Source organism: Sinocyclocheilus anshuiensis, unplaced genomic scaffold (genome assembly GCF_001515605.1).
Source record: "Sinocyclocheilus anshuiensis isolate Anshui unplaced genomic scaffold, SAMN03320099.WGS_v1.1 scaffold199, whole genome shotgun sequence".
NCBI lineage: Eukaryota > Metazoa > Chordata > Actinopteri > Cypriniformes > Cyprinidae > Sinocyclocheilus > Sinocyclocheilus anshuiensis.
In genome coordinates this window covers 2,175,697-2,191,332 of record NW_015552582.1, presented here as the reverse complement: position 1 = coordinate 2,191,332, position 15,636 = coordinate 2,175,697, and the positions used below count along the sequence as shown (strand labels likewise).

The 15,636-nt window shown below is 35.7% G+C and overlaps 3 protein-coding genes across 3 annotated transcripts in view; 1 reads left to right on the top strand and 2 right to left on the bottom strand.

Annotated features, from left to right (window-relative positions):
• Window positions 1-4,626, bottom strand: part of LOC107665385 (uncharacterized) — a 6,722-nt gene extending 2,096 nt beyond the window's left edge. The window contains exons 1-10 of the mRNA XM_016456255.1: window positions 4,138-4,626; window positions 3,614-3,675; window positions 3,323-3,529; window positions 3,104-3,161; window positions 2,682-2,743; window positions 2,082-2,279; window positions 1,299-1,934; window positions 945-1,194; window positions 802-853; window positions 360-508 (exon numbers count right to left, since the gene is read on the bottom strand). Coding sequence (XP_016311741.1) covers window positions 360-508; window positions 802-853; window positions 945-1,194; window positions 1,299-1,934; window positions 2,082-2,279; window positions 2,682-2,743; window positions 3,104-3,161; window positions 3,323-3,529; window positions 3,614-3,675; window positions 4,138-4,215 — 1,752 coding nt within the window. The 5' untranslated portion in view covers window positions 4,216-4,626. The remainder of the gene's footprint in view (window positions 1-359; window positions 509-801; window positions 854-944; window positions 1,195-1,298; window positions 1,935-2,081; window positions 2,280-2,681; window positions 2,744-3,103; window positions 3,162-3,322; window positions 3,530-3,613; window positions 3,676-4,137) is intronic.
• Window positions 4,627-10,276: 5,650 nt separating this feature from the next.
• On the top strand, window positions 10,277-12,508 carry churc1 (churchill domain containing 1). Its single transcript, XM_016456167.1, has 4 exons — window positions 10,277-10,403; window positions 10,793-10,928; window positions 11,001-11,071; window positions 12,139-12,508. The coding sequence occupies exons 1-4, from the start codon at window positions 10,365-10,367 to the stop codon at window positions 12,229-12,231; spliced, it is 339 nt and encodes a 112-aa protein (XP_016311653.1). The 5' UTR covers window positions 10,277-10,364; the 3' UTR covers window positions 12,232-12,508.
• Window positions 12,509-14,467: 1,959 nt separating this feature from the next.
• The window catches only part of LOC107665301 (tau-tubulin kinase 2-like), an 11,506-nt gene continuing 10,337 nt past the window's right edge, over window positions 14,468-15,636 (bottom strand). Inside the window, exon 16 of the mRNA XM_016456126.1 lies at window positions 14,468-15,100. Within this exon, the coding sequence (XP_016311612.1) occupies window positions 14,782-15,100 (319 nt within the window). The 3' untranslated portion in view covers window positions 14,468-14,781. The remainder of the gene's footprint in view (window positions 15,101-15,636) is intronic.

Sequence of the window (15,636 nt, the reverse complement as noted above, 5' to 3'; positions counted from 1 at the left end):
TATATATGTATATACACAGCATTATACATTTTAAGAGTTTAATTGTAGTACAAAATTACTAAGCTGCTAGTTGCTAGTTAGAAACGTCATCAAGGACAGTAAAAATAATTTACATTGTGGAAAACAATAATAGGCTTAAAACTATGTATATACACAGCATTATACATTTTAAGAGTTTAATTGTAGTACAAAATTACTAAGAGCAAAGCTGCTAGTTAGAAACGTCATCAAGGACAGTAAAAATAATTTACATTGTGGAAAACAATAATATGGTGTAGGCTTAAAAAGAAATTGTAGGCTACTAAAATATTGAAGTATGAAAAGAGCTTGCAATGCAGATTAATGGAACAGCCACGTACCTCTTGTTTAACAGACAGTAGATGCTGAACTTCCGTGTATGCGCTCTGCAGGGTGGAATACGCCTGGAACAGCTGCTCACCTACATTCTCCAAAGAGCTGCTCAACTCCTCTTCTTTCAAAGACAGCGATATCAACTTATTCACTTTCCCTGAGAATCATATACACACAGATGAACATCATGACATGTACACTGCTGGTAGAGACACTGCTGAATTATCAATTACAGCTGATTGAGGTTTAACATCTATTAAATAATTCATGACTAATTTGTGTTATGTGAAACAAGCATATTTTGTACAATGTACTTATTCACCTAATAAAATTTAAAATAGAAAATCCAAATTTGCATTTTCTTGCACTGAAAAAATGATATAATTAAAAAAAAATTTTTTCATTTAAATAAGAAATGTTAATTAAAGCTATAAAAAATTGAATACACACTTTTTTTTGATATTTTGTTGTTTGTCTTAGGATTCAGATTATGTGAAACATCCTGTGAAAATAAATGAATAAAACTGTAAGACACATTTCTGTGAATTCCAGATACTTCTATTAGATACAACTTCACTCTAAAACTCTTATACTTGTTTTTTTTTCTTGGTTTTCTGGACATTGCAGGAGATGGCTTCAAAGCTGCTGGGATGCTCCAGTGATGTTTCTCCCTGTTCTGTGTCACACTCATTTGATTTGTTTTTCTTAACATGCACAGTATGAGGCTGAACGTTTTCAATGATCTCAAAGTCATTTTCTGATGTCTGGCTCTCAAACATCTCAGCCAGTAAAGATAGAGGCGGAAGAGAATCTACGTATGGCTCTTGTCCAATCATGCCTTCTCTAGGGAGAAAAGGATGTTAAGGTTTAAATGTTAGAGACTATGAAAGAATGAGTCTCAAAGAGTTTAAGCAAATAAAAGCATCTGAAATTCATCATTTATTCACCTGGTCATGCTCTGCTCACTCTGTGATGTTGCTCGGTTTACTTTCAACATAGACTTTTTGGAATGAGTGTGTTTTTGTAGTGGAGGATTAGGAACAGCAGCTTCATTCCCACTTGCTGCCTTCCGTGTTAAACAAACTCCACCTGTTGCTATCAAGTTGGGTATGTTGGCCTCCATCCTCATTTGGACCAGTCCAGGGGCACATGTAGGCTCAGCAGCAGTACCATCATCAGTTTCTGGAGTCGCGTCGTTCACACAAACATCTGTACCTTTTCCATCAGGGTTGGGACGAGTGCCCTGAGCAGACATTTCTTGAGGAATATTTTCTGATGGTCTCTCAAGACAAGGCCTTTTCACAAGTGGCCAATTTGATCTATACGTATTAAGTAAGCTCTCTTCTCTCTGTATAGGCAGGTTTAGGTTATACTGGATAGATGCTGGATGGTCATTTAGATTTTCCCAAAGGGAGAAGAATTGGCATGATGGTAGCAACTGGTCAGCTGTGAACTCCTCATTCGCCATGAAAGGTATTGTACAATGCTCGTTCTCAGCTGTGATTTCTGGCTGAATGAACCTCCATGTCTTCTGCCTTTTTGCTTCTTTCCACTTCTCAATTTTCTCTTTTTTTTCCATAAATCTGACAAGAAGGAAACAACAAGTCTAACAGCAAACGTCTAATGCAACAGACCAAATAACTGACAAACGCAAATGCATCTGAATCATTCAGCCATTCAAAAGATGTATAATTAAACGTATAACCACATGAACTAGCTGACAAGCTTACTTTTGTTGATCTCTTTGGGCACAAAGGTCTTTAAGCTCATTAAATTCAACACTGTAGTCCACTGTATTTTGTCCAAGTTTTCTATTCTTAATGAATTCCAATAGCTTCTGTTTGTGATATTGGGTGTCAATATGCTGCTTAAACGCTGAAATTCCCATCACAGATATTTCACAGGCCCAACACTTATGCTCGTGTTCACTGCAAGAAGAAAAGCATATATTTTTTGGCATTGCATTAATAAAGATGAAGTTCACCCTGTAATCATTGTGCCTTTTTTCCATGGAACTCAAAAGGAGTTATTAAGCAGAATGTCTAAGCTGCTATCGTGGCTAATTTTGGAGCTTCACCAAGGATGCATTTATTTGAGCAAAAATCATTCTAATATGCTGAATAAGAAACACTTAATATTATTATCAATGTTAAAAAAAAAAATTTTTTTGATGAATAGAAAGTTCAAAAGAACACCATTTATTTTTAAATATAAACCTTTTTATAAGTCTTTATTGACCATTTTTAAATGAGTAAATTATGAAATTTTCATTTCTGTGTGAACTTTCTCTTAAAGCAGGGCATGACAAACAACACTTTTTAGTTCCATACCTGCCCTTCATTTGCTCAACTGCCTGATGGTGGACAATACCGTGCATATGTTTGTCCCACTCCTGTTACAACAAAGACAAAGTTAATTATAAAAGAATAGATCTAATGTATATATCCATAGCCATAATGTGCCTAAAAATTACAGCCTAAAATGGCTGCATTTAACATTTAATTTGGGAATGCAAACACCAATGAGTTAAAGGTCCACCATTACACCATACACAAAAGTATTTCTTACTGATAATATGATTTTAATTCCCTGAAAAATTATAAAGCTGAATATTTTAGACTCCATCCAACATTGTTATTCTCATAGGGAAGGTAGTACTGTCCTGTATATTATGAACTTTAGCATTTATGCTTTGATTTACTCCACCAACTCGACTTCTACCATTACTCTACCAAAACACAAAATTACCGACCTGTTCAGGGAAACTATGAAGGCAGATAGAGCATTTGTCCAGATTTTTTCTTTCTCTCCTAAATGGATAAAAATATTTTTTTCATCTCTGGTTCTAGTTCACAAACAAATTATTATAAATAAAATAATGAGCAAATTCATTTTAAACAGCAATTTATCCACTCAAACTTATATTATTAACAACAGAGATAGATGTATTTAATGTATAAGATAAACTTACCTGTCTTGCTGTCTTAGATCATAAAGGGCTTTTAATTCATTATCAGTCAGGTTAATATTGTAGTCCACTTGAAGAGGTTTTCTTTTATTTCTTTTACCATGGAGTTTAAACAGACTTTGTTTGTGCTTACGGGTGGCAATATGCTCCTTGTACTGCTCTAGTCCCATCACAGATACATCACATGCCCAACATTTATGCAGCTGTTCACTGCAGCAACAACAACAGTGCTTATTTCATCTTACTTTATATAGCTGAGAAAGACATGAAAATCAGTTCTGTGTAATTCCATACCTGCCCTTGATCTTCTCAATTGCTTCTTGGTGGAAATAAGAATGCATATGCATGTCCATAACCTGTAAAAACAAACAATCTTATCAGCGAGAGGCATAAATGCAAAATAAATGTGCACATAATTGTTTTAATGCAACGTCTTCATTCTGAATTGGCAATAGACCAAAAATATTGATGACTCATCCTGCACTCACTGGTGTTGTCCAATCAAATATTATCTACAATGTCCCGCCCCGTAATATCACGTGCAACAGACTGGCAAATACCAAATAATGGTTCATGGTTATGACCGAAGTCCCTTTATATTCTATAATCTTTGGCTATGAAATCAAAAATCTAAAACTTAAAAAGGGGCGGGTCCTTCGATATATCCCGCACAAAAAAAATAGGCTAACACATATTTATTGTGGTTTTTAATTTATCTGAAGCCACAATACTAAAGTGACCATACAATGTTTAAGGATGCAACAGAGAACAACAAATCATCAGATAAAACTGTTTCAAATAGAATTAAACCAACAAACCTTTTGTCCGTACTGCTGACCGCAGATAAAACATCTAATGCCAATGTTGACGTTGGTTTTCTTGGTCCTTTTACTCATTGTGTTGTTTCTCAACGTTACGTTAAATGAAAGAAACCCGGCCGGAATTTCTCGATCACAGTCACCACGGACACAATATTTTGAGTAACAAAATAGAGCTATCGATTAGATATTTATAATTTTTAATCTATGCTAGACATGGAGAGCAGTCATTGAACATTAATCAGGCCATCCACAAACTGAGAGATTACTGATCAATTTTATACCAATCTTAAGAGATAATAGTCATAAAGAGAGTCCTTTCAAAAAACAAAACAAAACCGTTTTTATGAGTTTTCAGTGTGTTGCGACGCCCGTCCACGTGTTCTTCTTCTTCTTGGTTTTATGGCGAGTTGCAATCTTTGCGCATATCGCCACCTACTGTGCTATTATGCAATCAGGATTTTCTTTTATTATATTGGTTGTTCTGTCTCAACTCTGAAGCCATCAAGAGTCCAGGGCTGCGTTCAGCCCCGACAAAAACGGTGCAAAACGTTTTTTAAACGGAAACGGTGATGCGTTGTTGCAACTATGGCAATTGAGAAGGCCATTCTTTGTGTTCTTTTTGAAGAATTTTCGGAGCCTGATGAAATCGGTATAAATACGTGTTTAATACTGCAGAATACGCTCGATGGTACAGTCACTGCCCTTGCCCTCCAGAATAAAAGAGAACATCCCAATCGAGTGAAGGGATTTGTGGAAACTGTGGTTCCTAATTATTGTGATCCAACATTTGCCTCGCATTTCAGGATGAAAAGACAAACATTTCAGGTGAAGGATAATCCACTTACCTCCAAGACTGTGTTATGATCTATATGACCCTATTGTTTTTATTGTGAGTATTAGGCTTATCATTATTGCTGATCACTGTTGTTGTGCTATGATATTGTAATATTTACCATTATATAATCAGAGGGGTATAGAAAAGTTTATGAAAGTGTCACTCCACAATACAATAGCAAAATATATAAATATGTATAGTATTTTTATGTTACATTAATCAGTTTAATTACATTGTGCGAGCTGTCTCTTTAATACCGCGTGGTTTACATACATGTTGCTGCTGATTGGGCTGACATGTTTGACACACCCACCAAACAAGAGAAAACGCATCTCAACCCCCGTTGCACACCGTTTCCAGGAAACATGTCGTTCAAACCGGAAACCGTAGCAAAATGGTGCACACCGGTTTGAGCTTGAACTTGCCCCAGGTATCGGTTGGCGCTGAGTGTTCAGCTCCTCCTTCCTCCACACTGAACCCCTTCAACTCCAAACCGAAACAGAACATCTTTTATATTATATTCTTTTCCCACATCCTTATTCTTCTTACCTTTATCCTTTAGATATGCTATTAGTTCCTTCCTATCCTCACTATACTTTATACATTCATATATTGCATGCTCAATTGTTTCTTTCTCACCACAAAATTCACATAAGCCGTTAACATGTACACCAATTAAAAACAATGAACCATTCAGCCCTGAATGACCCAGTCTTAATCTAGCTATTATCCCCTCTTCCTTCCTATTCCTTCCTCTTACAATCATTTTAGTATCTACCTGCTTTTTGATTTTATATAAATGTCTTCCCTTATAATCAAAATTCCACACTCCTTGCCATTCTCTTGTAACATTCCTCTTAGTAATACTTTTAATTTTCCCTTTATAATGGAACATTAATATCAATTTTCTTTTTTTCTTCTTTTTTTAAAGCATTTTTAGCCAGTTCATCACTTATTTCATTCCCAACTACCCCTATATGGGCTGGAACCCAACAAAATCCTATTGAAATTCGCCATATTAACATTAAAATGTAATTCATTAAATCTTCTCTAGATGCCTGGTGGCTGGATAATGATGTTAAGACAGAAGCAGAGTCTGAGCAAATCACAGCTCTGTCTGGTGTCACTTCCTCTACCCACATAGCGACCATTTCAACAGAATATATTGATAATTCAGATGATAGTCTTTTACGTATGAATATATCCAAGTCAGGGATATATATTCCTGCTCCTGTCATCCCCTTATCTGGGTCTTTGGACCCATCAGTGTATATTTGTGTACTTCCTTACAATCTTCCAGATATATGCCTAGCCTATATAGCCTACATTACGCTTGAGTATTCCCATTTCCTCCCATTCCTTTCTCTTGTCCAAAATCTCGAGATCAAATTTTGCTTCAGGGATTATCCATATGGGCACTTCACTCCATACTGAACAAATACTGCATACTATATCAGATATCTGGTTTGCTAACTGGTTCCGTCCACGTGTTTGCTGAATCATGGTGCGTTCAAGTCATGTCGGATAGATCGTATTTACGAGTTGAACGCACATGAACGCCACCACAAAGTCGTTATTACGAGCAGTGTTGCCAGATTGGATGGACGATTTCTAGCCCAAAAGCTCACAAAAACCCGCCCAAAAACTGCCCAAAACTTTAACTGTCAAAATAATGTTATAGAATATGTAAATCAAGGTTGATAAGGGCTATTTTAACTCCTTAAAACAAAATATTGACGACAAAATAATATAAATTATAAATAAGATAAATTTGCAGGTAAACGGATCAAATCGGGGCGAATACGTTAGCCTACATTAAAGAGAATTAGGCTACCGAACATGAATAAAATATGCAAGCAGACACTGTCAGAACGGCGCATGTCAACATATTCTGTTACACCAAATACACAAAATAATGATCTTTAAAAAAGCATCATATGACCCCTTTAATCGGCTTCGGACGATTGTGCTACAAATTAGGCCGATTTATAGGCAGCCGCATCTGCGGGCAGCTAACAGTGTTGCCAGATTGGATGGACGTTTTCCAGCCCAAAAGCTCACAAAAACCCGCCCAAAACTTTAACTGTCAAAATAATGTTATAGAATATGTAAATCAAGGTTGATAAGGGCCATTTTAACTCCTTAAAACAAAATATTGACGACAAAATAATATAAATTATAAATAAGATAAATTTGCAGGTAAACGGATCAAATCGGGGCGAATACGTTAGCCTACATTAAAGAGAATTAGGCTACCGAACATGAATAAAATATGCAAGCAGACACTGTCAGAACGGCAATCATGAAATTAACCGATATCCTCGAAACAACACATGCATGATTTTCAATGTCAGCAGACAGAATAATCCAGTTTAAATGCAAAAAGTGCCCAATAGGCTGTGTAACGGCCCCTGACGGTTTTCTTCTGATTAAAAGAATCACGCTTCAACTGATGTCTTAACGTTTAATGTCTTCTTTTCAAAGAGTATAAGTATCGGCGTCATCGCCATCTTGATCCTATTTCGACATCACTTGAATATCGTGACACCCTTTGGATATCAACATCTTGACATCTTTACATCATGACACCGTGAAAAACTGAAACAAATAAAATTACCTTCAGATACATAACCTGTGAGTGTGTTTCTGTTTTTACCGCAGTTTAACCAAGTCTGCTTCTTACTGAACCAATATCAATACACACAGTACATTAACTTTGCAAATTAACAGATGAAATCCAAAGAATAAACAACATACCGTGTGCGCCTTCTAATCAGAAATCCAGGAGACATTAGAGGACATTTATGTAGGCATTCCTTCTAACAAATAATCTTACAATCGATCAGCTCTTAGCATTTGTGCATTTCTTTGTGGATCTGATACTCACATGGCTAGATCAGTTCAAGTCATGTCGGATAGATCGTATTTACGAGTTGAACGCACATGAACGCCACCACAAAGTCGTTATTACGAGCAGTGTTGCCAGATTGGATGGACGATTTCTAGCCCAAAAGCTCACAAAAACCCGCCCAAAAACTGCCCAAAACTTTAACTGTCAAAATAATGTTATAGAATATGTAAATCAAGGTTGATAAGGGCCATTTTAACTCCTTAAAACAAAATATTGACGACAAAATAATATAAATTATAAATAAGATAAATTTCGCAGGTAAACGGATCAAATCGGGGCGAATAGCCTACATTAAAGAGAATTAGGCTACCGAACATGAATAAAATATGCAAGCAGACACTGTCAGAACGGCAATCATGAAATTAACCGATATCCTCGAAACAACACATGCATGATTTTCAATGTCAGCAGTCAGAATAATCCAGTTTAAATGCAAAAAGTGCCCAATATAAGTGATAGGAAAAAGCAACGTAATTAGCAGGTATTTCACACTCGTTCATGCGCACACCATGACAGTCAATTAATTGATACTTAATTATAATCCGACAATTAAAAAAATAGCAACAACAATAATGCGCTTACCTTCGTGTCGCTCTATAATTTTACACAGAACTAGAGGAAGCCTCTTGTTAAGTTCATATTGTAGAACATAATACAGAACTTTGCACAGTCAAAACTAATCAAGTCTAGCAGTTTTCAAGGATTTATCAATCTGGACGTTTAAAAGATAAGACATGATCGTATAAACCGACATATTTAGTTTTGGTTATGATTAATTCAAATGTTCTCTGATTTCGGAGTTGCAGTGATAGAGCCTTCGTGTCATCTCACTCCACAATAATTCACGTTTTGAGAGTTGAGTCACTCTCCCACTCTTTAACTTATATTTAGGCATTGTGATACTTGAATAAACAGTCATACTACATTCAAAATCAGATACGTTACAACTTATCACGCTAAATTTGTCACTCATGAATCATAACGACTGTCTGCTGAGCCCTCGTGATAAGTGCGGCTGTCGACGTTTACATCAGCACCTGCACTCTGCAGTGTGTGTGTGTGTGTGTGTGTGTGTATAGTAACGTTATGATGACTGATTGGATGCAGTATACATACTTGGGTTTGTTTTGTTAAACAATTAGCCTATGCAATTTATTGAAAACCGCCAAACTGACCCCAAACCAGCCCAAATTTTGTCCACCCGCCCAAACCAATTTTTACCCGCACAATCAAATTCAAAACCGCCCAATCTGGCAACACTGATTACGAGTGGGGAAACTCCGAGTTTCCGAGTTGGGGGCGTGTCAATGAGAAACATGGCGGAATAGAAGGATGCAACGTCTGTAGTTGACGGTAAATTTTTGTTTAAATTGATAGTTTAGTTGTCCTATAAACTTAAATTGGCAGCTAGTTAATGAAATCCAAGTAAAGACATAAATCACAATACTTATAGGTATTATGCAGTGACATTGTCAGGCTTTTTATTTACAAAAAATAAGCTTTTTGAATGTGGCAGGATTGTAATATAACAATTAATAACAAGTTTTTATGCGATACAGATTAAAGTGGCTTCATAAATTACTTTTTAAAATATTAAAAACGCAAAACACACCTGATGCGAATTCTTTGCTCTTCATTTTCTATAAGCAGAGTTAACAGACCCTGTTGTATTTTCTTGTAATTTATTAAAAGAAGGTACACCGCCATCGTGTGCCGACTAAACTGACTTGAACGCCCCCGACGTCGTAATTACGACTTGTCAACTCGTAAGTAGGAACGTCCCAGGAGGACTTGAAAGCAGCATCAGTCCATGTTGACTGGATACAGTTGCCAGGTCTCGCAAGAACAAGCTACTGAATAAAACAAGTGTCCAACATACGCAAATTCTCTGATCAAAATAATTCCAAATAAGCGACCAAATTAAATTGAAATAAGACTAAAAACGCTCTCTGAAAATGTATGTTGTAAAAGTGTAATTCGTGACTTCACACGTTTATAAATAACTTTTCGTTTATTTTCAGCAGACATGGCAACACTGCTGTAAGCACTAACAGTGATCTTGCACTGATCGCGAGAACTGGAGGATGCTCCCCCTAGTGGTGTGGCCACAATTCATTTTACAATTAATAATAATAATAATAAATATGTTCAGTTTATGTAAATGAACAATTGTGGTGCAAATCTGCTAAAAAATGTATGTGCAAAATGCAATTTCTGTTTATTATATTCAGAAATAAAAATAATTAAACATTTCTCTGAATCCCTTACAGTCAAAATGCAATAAAATGGTTTGAGCTCCCATATAGACTTTATTGTAGAAATGATTTCGCCCCGTACTTATTTTACTTTACTTAGTGCACCGATGGAGGCACTATACTAACAGATCGTACAGAGAATTCACAGAAGAAGACGAACACGGAAGCGTCTCAGTATTTCTAATCTGAACTGTATATATTATTGTTATTTGTCTGATGCGAAATGTGTACTGGTTGTGTGCAGAAACAGTATCCCGACAGGGTGAGTTCATGATCAATGGTGTGCACACTTTATGCGAATCCTTCTGCTATTACTTGCTATGTGCTCCTTTAATGGCATTAAAGTGGATAGAGGCAACAGCGCTGGTTGTTGTTTTCCAGCCACAGATGAATATCACTGCACTCCTGTGTGTTGAATACTTCAAACGTTTTCTTCTTGTAACCTAACTGTACTTGCATTAGGCATTTACCTCTTTCTAAAAATTCAATTTGATAGCACGAAGGAAGCTGAGTTTGTTTGGGTTGTTTATGTTGTGTGCACTGGGCACTTCAAGTCGGCATAAATTAATGAGTATTTATTGAGTGTTCGACTCCTTATATTTTTGCTTGTAACTCAATTTAAGGTGTTAATGTCCTCTCTTATGTGCACAGGGTCATACCTGTCTGGAGAATGGTTCATATCTTATGAATTTTCTCGGCTGCGCCAACTGTCACCAGCGGGACTTTGTGCTGATCAGCGACAGGACGATGGTGAATGAAGATGAGGAGGAGATTGTCACGTACCTGCGTGAGTCACGTCACATCAGTGTATGTCAATATTCTGTCAAATTTGTCATCAGTAACGCTTGCTTTTCCTCAGATATGTGCAAGAACTGTGATCATGTCATAGCAAGACACGAGTACACCTTCACTGTGGTAGATGACTATCAGGTGAGCCTTGCCCTCAATTCAATAACTGAATGCGAAAAGGTTAGGAATAAGACCTTACGATTATTTTAAGATGATTGATTAGAGATCATTAATATTTTTTAACCAGTATTCACTCTCTTTTTTTATTAGTTGTTGGCAAAGATAAAAATAAATTTTCCATTAAACTTTTCATTATTATTATTGGTAACACTTTACAATAAGGTTCCATTTGTTAACATTAGTTAACATGAACTAACAATGAAAATACTTATAAAGAACTTATTAATCATTTAAAATGAATAATTCTATAATTAATTTCAACATTTACTGATAGATCATTAAAATCAAAAGTTGTACTATACTATTCATAGTATTTAATATACCTGAACTAACATGAACTAACAATGAACAGTTGTGTTTTTATTAAGTAATGTTAACAGATATGAATAAATATGCATTAACTAATGTTGACTAATGGGACCTTATTGTGAAGTGAAACTTATTATTATTATTATTTACAATTAGAATATTACAATTATATAACTTATTGGATTAATGATTAATAATAATGAATGATAATAAAAAGAAATGTTCATAATTATAATTGTTATTACTGTTGTAGTCTAATAATTATTTAGTTATTGTGTTTAGTTATTTTACTGCCTTATGGACATAACTTATGATATACTCATCTCTGGCTGATAACAGATTACTTAATTGTGACATTGAAACAAGCCATTTCTGTAAAGCTGCTTTGAAAAAATGTGAAAAGCACTATACAAACACTTGAATTGTCTCAAAAAGGGAAAGTAACAATTACTAATCTGTACTGATCAACAGTTATTGGACAATAAAACAAAAGAGTTTTATTTTATCAGTCATGAAAAACAATATTGGTTCATCAATTTAAGATTAATTTAACAACTATATGGAAAATATTAGAATAGGAAACAGATAAAAAAATAGTCAATACTTGCGAATGTATGTAAATAGTACGTGAATACTAAAATATGGGGCAAATTAGAATGTTTTAGTTTGTTTAGCCTTTTATATTTGTATCTTATTATTTGTTATCCGTTTTTTTCTAGGAATACACAATGTTGTGCATGTTGTGTGGAAAAGCAGAGGATTCCATCAGCGTGCTGCCGGACGATCCCAGACAAACAGCGCCTCTGTTCTAGAGTATTTGCACAGACACAGAGACGAGGAATTGTCTTCTTTGTAAAGAGCATGGTCATGCATGATGGAGGGAGCCATGACACATGCAACGTTTTACATACGCTTAGCACTGGAGAACGACACACTGTCCCGTTGAATCCAGGAGAATATACCGCAGAATTCATTGTGCTTTGTTTCTACTGATTCAGGAGCGGCACTAAGGTTTATAGCACAGCTCTGACTCATAAAGATACATGAATTTGAGAGTCATTCACAAATATTAAACCTAATTAGGAATCATCCAAAGTTTGATTCACTCACTCTGTTCAATGTGTATGGAAACCCGTTTCTGCCACAGAATAGAAAAAGAAAAAGAAAAAAATCGCGAAATTTTATCTCACAGTTCAGACTTTTTTCTCGTAATTCTGAGAAAAAACAAATGTCAGAATTGTGAAATATAAACTTTCTTGCAATTATGGGTTTACACCTCGCAATTCTGACTTTTTACTCTGAATTCTGAGTTTACATCTCTGTGTTAACAATTGTTTTTGGTTTCTGCCACGGAATAAAAAATAGACAAGGTAACTGCAATTTTTTATCTCACAATTAAGACGTTTTCCCAAATTGTGAGATAAAAAGTTGCAATTACCTTGTCTATTTTTATTTACTGACAGTAACAAGCTTCCATAAAAGTGTTATTTCCCATGTTAAAATGCTTTCTCTTTTCCCATCTTAATATGCACAATGTTGCTCTGTTGCCAATTATGAGTCTGCAGTGGGAATATCTGTTTGACTGACCAAGAAAGGTTAGCTTTGAGTGGATTATCAGTATGTTAACCACAGACAGGATTTTTGTTACTATGCAGCGCTTAGATACACAGATGTCAAGATTGGAGACAGATCAAATATGGTAAAATATGGAAAAAATGGTACACACGAGAAAAAAACTGATTCCTGCTTGTTATTACTGATACATTTAAAGTAGATATGTCATACTGTATTTCTAGTGTTAATGCAACAAAATATTTTGTACTAAATAAACTATGAAACAATGCATTTTATGTTTATTAAACTAATGACAGCATAATATTATCACAACATTAAGCATCAGGTACTTAAGAGTACTTGTTTATTCCATTAATATGAATACATATACATTCCAACATAGTAACTTTTTTTTTGTTGCATGATTGAAATGTTTGTTAGCAAAATACAATACATGAAGCATGAGGTGGAATTACCTTTTCTTAATATATTTATATTTATATACAGTTCAGATTATGTACAATTCTTAAGATAAACCATCCGATGTAGCACAGTTGTGGGCCTATACTGAAGCTTTTAAAGTAAAAGTACTTCCAGAGGACAAAATAGACCATCCAGAACAAAACAACTATTCTATCTGCACAGCACACAATGAAGTCGTGGTAATGACTTGGTATCTACAATCCCTTTCTTTGTACATCACATGGGTCACGCACTCCTCAGACAACTTTCAATAAATGCCATGACAGAGAATTCAATCCCAAAAACCGCAGAAGCATCTTGGCATAAGCAGCCAATTTATCAAATGGACATCTTGCTGATGTATTCAAGTAATATGGTAATGGGACTATAGTGTTTGAATCAAGAGTTCCTTTGAGGGTCCATAGTGTTTCACTGCAATATATCGGGAAGTTCCTTACTGACGTTATGACTATTTACAAGGATTTTTAGTATGATATTGCAAGCATGGAAGAGATTATACTTGGCAACTGCAAGGTTGCTGACCCTTAATGTGATGGCAAATTCACTCAGTAGCTAGTAGTAATACTACAACCTCAGGTACGTAACCACATCCAATAAATAAATACATTCTATAGATGATACAGTTTACAGTACATACATTCCCTGAAATACATATATACACATGCTTGCTTGCACCAGATGTACCTATACATGAAGGATATTACACGGTATAGATAGCTATCTGTTGAAATGAGCATTTAAGCTTAAACGCTTTGACCAATGATTTAAAAACAGAAAAATGACAGAAAATGTAAGGCTAGTGTCTGGAGTGCCTACAAAACATGCATCTGTTTGACAGAATACAATGAGTTACTAAGTGCAGCCCCATTGTTTTCACATTCTCACTGATGGCGACTGATAGTAAATGTTCAAAATCAGACATGTGTTAAGGTATGTAAGTGCAAAAAAAACATGAGAAAATAAACAGATAATTTACATAGCAAAAACAAAACAAAAAACAATATATGGCACAAATTATATAGTGTTAAAAAAAAAAAAAGAAATGATTACAATGATATGCAATGGGCAATTTGTTTAGAAGAAAGTTACACAGCGTCACTGGAACATTTAGCATGTTAATATTTCATGTTTTTCTAATGTCCAAACCATGTCCAAAACATGATGCTTTCAAGTAATCACAACCAACCGGCAAACACCTGGTCCTTTATCGCTCTACTTATCAAAACACCACTTGTAAAAACGCTACAGTTCATCAAACGGTAAAAGCTACTTTTGAAACCGGTCAAATTACTGACAGCTCACACCAACAGTTACATGCTTTCTCTTTATTTGCTCATTTTGGTGGTGGTTTTGCTCTCAGGACTTCCTGCTCTGACTCTGGGGCAGAACCCTGACCCGTGATTTACTGTCAAGTCACTGATTCGAGGAGGCGGGGAGGCAGAGCAGCTACTTGGTGACTGGCTGTGACCCCCCTCAAAACGAGAAGGTGAGGAGCTCAACGAGCGCTGCAGAGAGGAGGTGGTGGTGCGTTGGTAACGTGAGGTGCTGACAGCCAGTGCACCTCGCTCCTGCATGAGCTGAGAGAGGTTGTCCAAGAGGTCCGTGTCACCTGTGCTGCTAGCACGAATGCGGTAGCGTCTGCGTCTGAAAAGACAATAACGTTCAACATTGATCATTTAGATGTACAGTCGTGGCCAAAAGTTTTGGCAGTGACATGAATTTTGTGTTTTGCAAAGTTTGCAGCTTAAGCTGTTGTGGTGTTCATTCACATTGTTTCTAGATTATTGTGTAGAGTGATCAGATGCATTTCAAATAATTGCTAAAAGCTTCATTGGCCAAAAAAATTAACTTTTAACAAAAAAACAAATTTCACTGTTTTTTGATCCTGACACAAAATGACCAGCTAACATTAATTAATTGACTAATCATATCTGCAGCACATGTGAAGGTGTGAATGAGTACTAGTCAGGTAAAATCACTATCATACTAATTAGATTGTAAGAGCAGACTGATTGCTATAAAAGGAGGAAAGAAGTGCTTCCAATCATTGTGTTCGTTAGCAATGGTTACCTCCAAAGAAACACATGCAGCCATCATCACTTTGCATCAAAATGGCCTCACATGCAAGAAAATTGCTACAAAGAATATTGCACCTGAAAGAACCATTTACCGGATCATCA

What these genes read in the sequence shown, in the direction of transcription:
- churc1 (XM_016456167.1), top strand. Translation starts at nt 10,365, where the DNA reads ATGTGTACTGGTTGTGTGCAGAAACAGTATCCCGACAGG. An exon ending in GGAGATTGTCACGTACCTGC is followed by an intron (nt 10,929 to 11,000) that starts GTGAGTCACGTC and finishes GCTTTTCCTCAG; the next exon opens with ATATGTGCAAGAACTGTGAT. An exon ending in CTGTGGTAGATGACTATCAG is followed by an intron (nt 11,072 to 12,138) that starts GTGAGCCTTGCC and finishes GTTTTTTTCTAG; the next exon opens with GAATACACAATGTTGTGCAT.